Source organism: Panulirus ornatus, chromosome 73 (genome assembly GCF_036320965.1).
Source record: "Panulirus ornatus isolate Po-2019 chromosome 73, ASM3632096v1, whole genome shotgun sequence".
NCBI classification, from domain to species: Eukaryota; Metazoa; Arthropoda; class Malacostraca; order Decapoda; family Palinuridae; genus Panulirus; species Panulirus ornatus.
Genome location: NC_092296.1, coordinates 3,854,198 through 3,866,768, shown reverse-complemented (window position 1 = coordinate 3,866,768; position 12,571 = coordinate 3,854,198). Strand labels below are relative to the sequence as shown.

At 35.1% G+C, this 12,571-nt stretch overlaps 1 protein-coding gene across 4 annotated transcripts in view; it reads right to left on the bottom strand.

Moving 5' to 3' along the window:
• Nucleotides 1–2,236: 2,236 nt before the first annotated feature.
• The window catches only part of LOC139748237 (synaptosomal-associated protein 25-like), an 84,980-nt gene continuing 74,645 nt past the window's right edge, over nucleotides 2,237–12,571 (bottom strand). For all 4 annotated transcript variants that reach the window (XM_071661107.1, XM_071661108.1, XM_071661105.1 and 1 more), the window contains 4 exons: nucleotides 11,310–11,427; nucleotides 9,485–9,610; nucleotides 9,003–9,147; nucleotides 2,237–6,545 (listed from right to left, as the gene is read on the bottom strand). In XM_071661107.1, the coding sequence (XP_071517208.1) occupies nucleotides 6,477–6,545; nucleotides 9,003–9,147; nucleotides 9,485–9,610; nucleotides 11,310–11,427 (458 nt within the window). In that variant the 3' untranslated portion in view covers nucleotides 2,237–6,476. The remainder of the gene's footprint in view (nucleotides 6,546–9,002; nucleotides 9,148–9,484; nucleotides 9,611–11,309; nucleotides 11,428–12,571) is intronic.

Genomic DNA, 12,571 nt, shown 5'->3' with positions numbered 1-12,571 from the left:
GGGTGTTATAATTATCAGTTTTTGTATAGTTATTACATGGAAATTGATTCAAGAGGCTGCAAACTGGGTATATGCAATTTCTATACCTAGTATAGTTTGAATACAATTTCATGTAATTTTCTCCTTAATCATCCTTATGGTAAAGATCTGTTCAGTGCAACCACAGCCCTTCACAAATCTGCCTTTATGTATTCTAGCTAGCCACTTATAACCCTGTAAATCTGTGTTTTTGTTATACCACATAATTTTCCTCCTATCCTTGATAAGCTTACAGTTCCACTCATTCACCACACATTTGCCATCTAGTCCTTTAGCACCTTTCCATAATTCCAGTTTTATATATTGCATAATTAGCAAATATATCGGTGTACTCCATCTTCCCAGTTAAATGACCCACTCAGGGTGTTTTACCACACTCCACTTCCATATTTCACACTTCTAAGGAAACCCTATTGTCGCACTACCCACCTACTACCTTCTAGACTGGATGTAGCCAATGTAACTACCACTCAGTCTGCAACTCTTCAAGCTGTTGCATTAATTTTCTACACTATTTTTAGTTCTCATATGATAATGTACCATCCTTTTCTTTTTTATGGCCTTCCTGTCTTGTTCTACTGCTTCTCAGATTTTTGTGTACTCAGATTCTAAGTAACAGTGGGGTGGTATACTGTCACTATTATTGTGGTAGTCACTGATACACTGGACATTATTGAAACCCTACCACAGAAGTGGCTGAAGCAGTGGAATAAATCTTCCTTATTAGAAATTCAACTTGTGCATACTAAGGATACCTTTATGTGAACTCTCATCCCTCTTGGATGGCTTGTGGCTATTAGTTATGCCCTTTTTATCATGCTTGCAATTTCTCACGACATTATTGTTTAACTTGTATGAATTACTATTGATTTGTGCAAGTGATTTTCATCATAATACATTTTCCTCAGTCTTCCACGGATTTCCCATTTTATATCCTGCATGATGTTGGTGACCATCTAGTTTCTTTATGATACGTCAGGAATGAAGGAAAGGCAAACGCATGTAAGTAAAACAGTGTTATACAGATATTTACTTTGACTAGTGTACTTTTCACTTTAAAATAGGAAGTGATAGTTGCATGTTTAAGTGGAATTGTGAAGGAACATATGAATTTGTAACTAAAATAAAAAAGTTTGAGGAGTGAATTTGGAAATGTTATTTTTGGGAGAAGTAGAGCAAGTGCTTTGACAGTGCTGATACCAGGATTCAAATCTTGGAGCTAGAGCATTGAAGTGCAAGGGTTGGTGATGTGGCAATTGAAAGTATATAACTTGTTGGTAAGGGGTTCCTGGTCAAACTAGAAATATGGAAGAGCTTCTCATGATGTATCCTGAAAGAGTAATGATGATTGGGAATATTAATTTAAAAAGAAAAAAGTGCATACTTTAATATGCTTGGGTAAGTACAGTTGCGGGTCAACAGGCATTGTTGGATTATGTGCAAATGGACAATCTTGCAAAGAAGTTGTTAAACCTGAATGTTCTTAGAGAAGCAGCAGATGAAATGTCTGAGCATTCCTTAAAGGAGTGTGTGACACTTTGCTGTAATTTTATTAGAGGAAATGCCATGCATGCAAGAACAATGTGAAAGCAAGCAAGCTTTAATTAAAAGAGGCCTGTGTTTAGAGATACCCAAAGAGATTTAATAAAGAGCAGCAATAGATGAGAGTAAATTAAATAAAGGCAGTGAAAAAGGAGTTGAAAGTATTTAGAGAGTAAATGTTCACAAAAGTAAGGTAATGGGGTGCACCACAGTGACGAAATAAAATGGTTTGATTGTGTTTATGGAAAAGAAGTGCTTTGGTTTACCCATAAAATTATATGGGAGTGGATGGAGCCATGGGGAGTATTAGTAAATCATGAGGTAGGAGGAGGGATAAGATTCTGGGTATATAAAGGAGCAAGTCTGTTAAAGATGGGTATTTTTAAGGGCAAGTAGTCCCGACTGTGTTGTTTAGATGTGAGTTGATTCCTAAATGCAAAAGAATAGAGAAGGGCAGACATGGAACTGCAATGCACAAGAACAGTATGTAGTGTGAGGAAGGTTGATTGTATAAGGAACAACAGTGGAGATAGGCGCAATGGTAAGAGGTCTTACTGACAGACCTGACCTGGCCCTACGAAAATGGTTAAAATATGGGAGGTGGATAATGTTCGTGCTTGTTTTCCATACAATGGGGATTATTAAAACTACTAAAAATGATTGACATCTTTATTAAATAATATGTAAGTACTATGACAAATGCTCCCCTATGAGAAAAAAGAAAAATCACTTGAAATTTGGCTTCATTTTCCCTCTATCTACTTATATTTTTATGCAACTGCATATTTATACATTCCTATTAATTATCCGGAGAGCAAGAAAAAATTTACATTATTTGTGGAGCAAATTTAATAATTAATTACCAGATTTTTCCAGCCCAGTATCAAAACCACATTTTTTGTGATTCAGATCCCAATGAGATATAATCCTATATGTATAAATAAATGAGCATATCATCTCAAAAGACCTTATATTACAAGTAAATGTTCATGGCCAACATTTTTTGGAATGACAAAGTAAAAATCACTTCATTTGCAACAACAATTTTCTGTTTCAGTCACCCATTATGACAAACAGGTTAACAATGGTATCAGAAGAACAGTAATGGAAGAGGAGCAAAAAAGCCAATAAGATAAAAACCAATAATCCAGAGGGGAGCATGAAGAGAAAAAAGATGGTGGCATTGGGGAAGGAGCAGCCTGGCAACATGACTGGTGTGAGGGTGTGGGGGCAGTGCATGGTTGCCCAGATTATACGTAATTGTGGGGGACCTCTTCTATTATGCAAAACAACCAACGACGGCTTGGCTGGGCCTAGGGATAATGGTGAATTCCCTCCCTTCCTATTTTTTTTTTTTTTTTCCATGAACTGCAAAATTTTGTATGAACAGAGTTTTAAAGAAAAAACAAGAAACTTTTTCATGAAGCATAAGGAGGGTCCATCTGGACTGTAGCATCAACCAACCATCTCAATGCACTGCCCCTAGGGTCATCACAACCTTTAATCACTTTATGTATAAAAAAGAAAAAATAAGACTGCTCCAAGACTCCAAGGAGTTCCCTTCCACTCTCCTTGGCATTAACCAACACTGAGAGAAGATACACAGGAATAAACAGGGTGGGCCTTCTCTGCATTTTACAAACCACTAAGACACAAATCACAATAGAAAAGGACATGAAGATCTATGGCTAAATACTAGATATGCCACCATATTGTGCTGTGGATAGTTCAATCCTATACAAAACCATAGGAAAGTTTTATACTCACTTTAAAAAGGCATCTCCAGTCAAAATAATGAGGGGCTGTTCTACACTTGTAAACAACGTTGATTTACAACTGCATAACCCACAGGCTTATAAACCATCCATGAAATTTGTTATTATTCAACTTTACATACAAAGCAAGATCCCATGAGAAACATGAACTATAGTCTCTCTTACAACATAACTAGAGCTCAAGCTGAAGTTATGAAGGGAACTAAAATTCACTGCACCTCAAATCTTGTTCTTCCTACTTAAACCAGCATATCTTGAAGGCAACTATTTGCAATGCTACCTCATTCTCATCCTCAGTGACTAGTGGGAATCAAATCAATATAGGTGGCATGTGGATAAGATATAGAAAGTTGCAACAACAACAACCTAGCTTTGCAACCAATCACTGTTTAAAATTTTGGTGTCCCACGGCATGCACGTTTGTGGAGCATTTTTCAATAGCTTGTACACAACTGCACTGTGACTTATCATGATATTAAAATTAGCTGTGGACTATATCACTTGCTAAAAACAGTACTATAAAACAATTATTATGAGTCTACATAAAATGCCATGCAAAATGTACTAAAAAACTGTTCTACCAAAATCTTACCACTTTCATTAGTTTTGATATGGCCTAACACGTGAATATGTTACTTGCACGTTCAAACCAAAGTAGAATATCACAGCTTACAACCATGTGTCACGATAGAGAAACACCTGACTGTACAAAATCTACACCAATCTTAACCAGTACATAAAATATTTGTAAATCCATGAGCTTATCTGCATTCAGTAGCCCTAATACTGATACATTTTATAATAACAATGCTGAATTTATAGACCTACAAACAAGGAGATAATATGTAACCTGCCTCATTTTCAAACCAATATTTCAAGATCTGGTACAATTTACATCACATGTGACTATGATCATAAGACCTCTTTACTGAATGAACAATGTATGAGAGTATTAAGTACATTATTGAATAAAGGGATTACAGAAAGGAGTATTCCCCTAACCTCACTTTCACTTGCCCTAGTTATGAGAAAGAATGACATGCACTAAAGCTGTTCAACACATGCCATATACTGATGTACCAAATGAAGATCTTTCCTAACTTAAACAGTACTCTACTACAATTACTATAGTTTGATAAGAATGAATGAGTGATTTCAACTAATATGATCAAGAAAAAGTGACAATCTGAAGTAAATGTATAATATGAACTGCTATAAAATTGCCTCATTAATGATTTGCATATGATTATGACTTATCTAACCAGCATTTTATGAATCAACAACTTTGCAATTTATAACAGTTGGAGTGAAGGAGTATGGCAGCTCTGATATTACTTTGCTAAGTATCTAGTTTTGATTCCTGATATCAAAATAGTTCAAGAACTAATCAGCGCTTCACGAAACAAGGGAAAATTTCATGTATAATGGAAATAATCAGTGTACTAAAAACAATGGAAAAAATAATCATACTCAATACAAGGTTTCTGTTTTTTATCACAAATCTTATGAATACTTCTTAGCAGAAGTACTATCTAAGTCACCATGTTTGCTCTCAATCCTACCTAAATTTGTTAACCACCAAAATTTCTCCATCACCCAGAAACAAATACAATTCTTTATTAAAAAACTGACCCAGTCTATTTCATGAAGAAATGTCCTTGGAGGACTTACTTCAACATTTTATCCTTTGTGCCAAAAAGAACATTAGGGAATAAGGAAATTGGGTGGGGGATTTTTTGTTCCAGCTATTGTATTTTGTTATAGATAAGTAATGAAACTTGAAGGTAAGAAGTGAGTGAACTAGATAATAAACAATTAGATATAGACATTTCTTTCTGTTCAAATACCATTTACAAAAGAAATAAAGTTGCACAGTATCTTGGTGAAACTAAAGATTATGAGAAGGACTATTCTCATTCAGGCAGACAACAATAAATGATCAACAATACTTGAGACCTAGATGAACATTCAGGTAAGTATGCTGATCTGGTCATCAGAGACTTCACTTTCTGCACCTCCCTAATGTAACTGGAACATGGAAGCCACCACACCTGACAAGAGTAAGGGGAACAAAGCAAGCCACAGATATGATCAATCTTAGGCAAAGACAACAGTTTGTGGTTGCAACTATAATGGGTCAAACAGCAACTACGATAGTAGGTCTGATGTAATTTGAGACGAGACAAGCCAACGTGAACACTGGATACATTTCAACATGACTTATTTCACAATTAAAGAAAAGTCACATCAAACTGGTTACTTGAGGTTCGCTATTGGCAGTCTTACCTATATTTGATAATGAGGCTACTAGACTGGTCTTAAGTGGTGTTATCACAAAGAAGATCAGCCTTCTTAAGACAAGTAAGACTCCTGACAGGAAAAAGAAAATCAAGGCTGAAAGTTGCTTGTAATAACACAGATATATAGATGAATATGGTACAGTAAATGCTCATATCTGGTTAGCTTATTATACTTTAAGAGAAATGGAGATGATTACTTCAAAAGGAAAGGGACATATTTTGGTGCAGGAAGGTATGAATGAATGAATCTGGGAAAGGGATAGGACTTAAAATGATTTCCAAATGTTTTAAGACTAAAAGAAATGATGAAATTTTTCATGTCTCGGATGATGCCCTCTGTATATACAAAATTAACAAATGGCATGTAACAATAACAAAAACAAGTTTCAAATCTCTACATAAAGATAAGTGTAACAGTAAAGTTCTTTCAGGTAAGGGGCCAGTGACTTACCTCAAAGATCATTAATTCCCATGGCTATTTCTGTGGCCACAATCAGATGACTAGCTATTCAATTTTACCCAAAAATCATCCAAAGTTAACATTTCTAAGAGAAAAATTGATATATTTCTCATTTATCTTTTTATAATTCTTTTAATGTATCACATTTAGGTTATCCTAACAGATAAATGAGTCACAAAATGTTCTGCATTGTTCATTATTATGCAAATAATGAACATGCATTTGGGTACTTGTAATGAAAAATCTATAAAAAAAAGATATACAGTATCCTCCTCCAGTATAAGCTGCTCATCCAAGTGGTGGTTTGCTGGCCCTGGATGTGTGTTAACTTGGTTTCAGAAGCATATGAAGCTTTCAGACTTATGATTTCTTTAGCAGAGAACCAGCCCGCTCGTTGGCCATGTTTACTCTCGTAATATTGGAAGTCCCCTGAAATTGAATTAAATTTGTTAAGGTTGATTTTTATGGTAAATCAAGTCTGTCTTACATATACCATTGTAATTCTTGAATCAACACCTGATATACATACATCAAATCGTTTTTCTCCATACAGTGATGTTTATGAAATTGGCTCAAAGTTTTGGGTTTCAATCTAAAATGACACACCAGTGATACATATTCTTCTAACTTCCTATTCTCTCAGTCTAAGATACCCCTCATTTTAAATCAATGGTAAAACTTAGTAAGTTACAAATTGAAGATTAGCTTTTTGTATTCAAAACAGTCAACATATATAAAACCTCAATAAACTCCTCCTAATCACACTTTATGGGAATTTAAAATTGCAGTATGATGAATAATTCTAGAATCACTGCAATGCCTCATCAAATAAACTGCTGATAAAACGTTATCGCACGAAATTCTCAATGAAGCAAACTGCCATCTCCCAATACTTTCACTGGCAATACGGTGCACCCCAACTTTATGATTTTCAAGCTGCTACTGGTTCCATATGTGTACATGAAACAACAGGCAGTTTCTAATGATTATCTACTATGGTTAAGGTACCTAAATCTGACTCCACCTACATAATCTACTTACTACTCAATGGTTCAATTAATTATACTATTTTCTCAAGAACTTTTTATGAATTTACATATAACTGTATACATAAGCACATAGAGGCCAAACACTATGGCACAGACAAACTACATCATATTAGATTTGAAATGAACTTGAGTACTTACTTCAAATTCTAAGTTATTTTATCTGAATAATATTCTACGGAACATTACCAACTTGCAATACAACAACAATAAAAAATTCCAACCATTTATCATAACTTAAATTCTTAAGCAATGAAAAATTTGTAGGTTTATTGCTTGAGAAGTTTGCCAGCTTTCTCATTTGCTTCTGTAACATGAGAGACATTGGACGTTCCCTAGAAAAAAAGTTTAAACAATATAAAACACAGCACTAGTATGTGAAAATTAGGCTTGATTATCTGTAAACCATGCAAATAATCATTAGCACAATCAAAATATGTACACACTTTAAACACTGCGCAAACTTTCAACACGCTGTACTCCTTAATTCTTAAGAATTTTCATTATATAATGTAGCGATACAGATTCCCACAATTCAGTCCCCCTGAAATCATCAAATCCTCTCTCCAGTTCACTGGGGTGCCTCAGATACAGCCTCACATATCACCCATACACATTCCTATTTCATTTTAAAGCAGGAGCTTCCACACTTGAAAACAAATAACTGCACATTACTGTTTGATGATATATCAAAAGACCAACATCATTCACACCATTTGTCCCTAAACCATTACTCTGGTAACATCTGATATGTCACCATCCTAAGTCTATTCTCTCCCAACATGAAATAAGTGACTTGATGGTATAAACAAATTTGACAGAAAGGTATTTCTGGACTCTGCCAGTAAGTGGATACACCTTGAGCAAGCAGTTACCTTTGAAGAGCCTGTAACATCATCAATAGACAGAAAGGATTACTCTCATTGAGGATCTTCTTGCTCCCCTTTCCCTGTGTGGAGTGCAGTCTTGATGCTGCAGGAGCCCATACAAATACTCCTTAGGTTATATAATTTCAAAAATCATCTCTTTCTTTCCTATGTGTCTACCATATCAAGCCTGAATGAGGTAGTGTCAAAGACAGGTGAATGAGCCTCAGAGGAAAAATATTCTTTCTTGGCTCCTTCTCTGAATGGCCAGCAAAGAACCTTAAAAGATTATTTTCTGCAATTCAGGAGAAATAAAAAACATGCAGGGAGTGACTTCAGAAATATTCAAAAGATCAGTTTAATGGCTGAAATCAATCCCTGAACCTTTAACTGATGATAACTCCAAAGTTGTGGTGTCTGAGGGAAACAGTAATATCACAGATACAAAACATACCGAGTGCCATGCACTAGCCCTGCCTTTTTGGCAAATCTCATTGAGGGTACTATGATCTCCCCATCCTCTCTCTTCTCTGTCTCTCTCTTTGAAATCTAAATGCTATGCACATTGGACAGACATTAAAAAACAAATAAGGAAAGCATTTTGAGAATAATTTACTGAAAAATTCAGTATATATTACTAAGTGGCCTGAAATGCACACACAGCCTATCTGTTACTTACAGTTCTATAGCTAAATTTTAAACTTATTATTTACTGAGATGTTAGGGCAATCTACTCAACTTTTGGCAGAGCTTGGAAATCAAATGGTCTAAAATGAATTTTATTTACCTTTTCTATGTCAAACACACACAAAAAAAATCATGCTACCTAGTGTATAAGAGCCACATCCTAACATTTCATAAGTTAAATGTCTCATCCTAGAATTTCTTTTCTGGGGAGAACTTATTACCTCTCATGAATCCTACTTACCCTTACGTCATATCATGCATGCATATGCTTTGTATAGAGGTCATACCTTTGCATTGATTCTGGTGATTTGTCTATTCTGGTTTTCTATCTCTGAGCCCATGTCAATGGCCATATTACGCAGGTTGCCAATCATAGTGTTAACCTGACCCATGTTCTCCTCCATTTCATCTTCACGAGCATCATTACTAATGCTGTAAATGTGTTATAATACAATTAGAAAATGGTAAAATCTTAAAATTTGTTGAGTATATAACAATATCATAAATTAATTACAGTAAATCTAAAATCATATTATAACTTGATGATAATACAACTAAATGAAGCTAATTACTTTTCTTTATCAAATTTTCATATATCTTTGGCAAAAGAATCAATTAAAAGGAATAAGAGATGTAAAATGGGAAAGAACCATGCAATTCTACTATCAGTCAAATTAGTGGAAGAGGCATGCAAAGAATAAAGGTAACACTAGCCTGCTGAATATTTTGGATAGCAAGAATATTCTTACAATTGTGAAAGTTAAATTACCGTCCGATGTATCCACCAGATGCACCTAATCCATTGCGATCGTCCATAACTCGCTGAGGTTGTGAGTTGACTACACCATCCTCCTTGCCTTTCCAGGTTGATTCATCTTCCTTAAACTGTGATGATCTGCAGAAAGTGCTCTCATCTAATAGGCTAATAAGGACTATAGAGCACTGAATCTAAACTAGATGATGGTGCCAACAGCTGTTACACGCACTAGAACCTTAACAATCCATGCCTCGCCTAATTTCAAGCCTTAAATATCTATAGTAAGTCAATAAAAAAGTCTTTGTTCATGAAAAAAAAGGTTTGAAATTGGCATGTAAGGGATGAGTCAGTTGGGGTGCAGGACTCTGAATCACAAGCAATGATAGATATCACATTCCATAATGATCCACACCCGTGTACAGGGCGTCCCATAAGACTTGATACAATCTGATAATGCTGTAGATTGTGAAAAAATGCTAATATTTGAGTGAGATAAAAAGCAGCAAATAGCCAAAACTTTGAAATTTTAATGATATATAATACAGGTAGTATGAGAGCAGGGCAAAAGCAATACATTAAATAACAGGTTTCCATATCTACTGTCTCTTGCAATTTGAAAAGGCTGTAGATATTAACCAAGGCAAAGATTTGAGTGGAACAAAAAGCAGTTGATTGGATTATATTCAGCAGATGCACTCACACTTAATCCATATTCTCAAAACACAAATGCTACCAACTAGTATTATGAACATGTACAGTGGTATTCACTTTACCATCTGTCTGCACTTGGTGAATAAAGTGGTAGAGTGTGTCAGCATTAAGCATATATGTATATTCAGCAAGTGCATAAAAGGTGTAAATTAACTACCAAAATATAAATGAAGCATTATAAGTTGGAAGCGAAAATGTTGTGAGTACATCGATCAGTTAGAATGTGCTTCCTGAATACGGTCCACAGTCACAGCTTGGGACTTTTAATGTAGCATCATAGCCATTGACAGGGAAAGTAATCAGTATACCCACAAACCAAGCAATATCTAAGCAATATATGGAACTGTGAGTGATGGATATGAACCCGGAGCTCCTGTCAAAACTGGTGATAAAGTGATGGAGCACACTTGTCTGTATGGGGGGTGTGAGCAAGTAAACTTTTTGCTTCTGGGCCATCATTAACCATTAGGAGGTTCATGAGAAATTAACACTCTACGAGTTAAAAGTTAAAGCAGCAGTGTCCCCTAACTTAATCCTTTGACTCTGCTTCTTGGAGGAGAACGAACAAACGGTCACAGGCAACTCTGAACGCTAATGTGCCATGCTCAGTGATTTCCTGACTCCTGAACTACAGCAGAAGGAACTGCAACAGGATGTCTGGTTTCAACAAGATTGTGTGAGACATTTCCAGAAATGTTAATCTCACGTTTGGTGATGGCCATTACCTTACACAGTCACCGTTCTCACAGTCCCTGATTTCTTAACTTGGAGCACAATCAAGGAAAGAACTTACGTTCTGGAATAAAAATCAGAGAATGTGTCAACTTGGCAGTGGACCTGTGTAATACTCATATTGTGCATGTTAGCTGACTGCTGATATTTGTCCAAATATCCCTGATATTCTTAATGAGTATTGTAATTTGTATCATTTTCTAAAGATCTATTATATTTGTGCATTTTCATCAATGTTCATTAAAACTGATAATACATGAAAACTAATCTACATACACTGTACTGTGTTTCAAAAAGAAAGAATCAGGTTAAGAAATAAGATAATTTCCTGTACTTCATACCCTTGGGATAATTATCTTGGATTCAGTGCACTTAATTATATGTGTGAACTCACTTGTTGCATGGTAAGACACAGAGACCACAGCATTTTTCCATTCCAGTAAGATTCTTCTCCGCTTCCTTCATGTCAGCATTGATCTGATCCATACCTTCCTCAATACGGTCCAATTGCTCTGGAGATTATCCAAACAGAGTTCAAGGAACATGAATTACATTGTCCAAACAATACAATCTATTACCCTTTTACTGTAAAGATATAGAGGGGGATCACAGGCAAGTCTGTAATAATAACAAAACTCCCCTTAAAAAATAACCATAGGGTAAATACTACATTTAACATACGGACATGTACTGTACATAAAAAATCCATGAAACATTACAAATCTATGAAATATTGTTATCAGCAGTTATGCATTATATCAATGCAACAGATAAGAACACTTTCCAAGTCAATGTAATTAACTACTTGCATATTACCCCCCTGTAGATCCTCTCATAGAGGTTCAATTAGGAAAATAGAAACCTCCTTAAAACTGATAACTATCAAAACCCTAAATATATATAATTTGCATACAATACTTAAATAATTCTGTATCATTCATATATAACAATCTACAGATATTACTTAAAGATGTAAAATAATTTCTGAAGGAATCATATATCTACATAAACATTAAAAGCAAGATTTACTCCTGGAACTCCTAATAAAATTAATCAACTTATGAATTATATACTTACAGCCTTGGTCATCTAAAGCATTCAAATATTTACTGCCCATATCTTCACTCTAAAACTGAAGCAGGAAGAAAAATGCAAATCAAGCTGGCTGATAAAATAAGCATGCAATTTAGCCGATAGAAAAATTAGGAGACAGACTGAAGATAAATGCTTAATTCACTGACATAAATACCAAACATCACCTGACATTCTCCTACCATTTTGAAAATATCATTACTACTAGTGAATACTGAGGTATGCTTATTCATAAGCAAAATTCATGTTCATGTATTCAGAGAAAGTTAAGTGAGCAGCTGAGAGCAGAACACATCCTCAGTAAACACCAGACAAAACAATTGACCACGAAATTCTCTTTTCTTCAGCCTGCCTCCCAAATACCAATCCAAAAATCCTTATAATTCAAAAACACTGAACACCTAAGGAATACAAACTAACAGTAGAAAAGAAACCTTGATATGAAAATTGTTGAGAACAAGTGCTAAATTCTTACTAACAGAATATATGAAATACATACAATATGATATGCAGTGCTTGGATTATCAGATAAGAGAGGGGATAAGACATGAATTGAACCCTTTT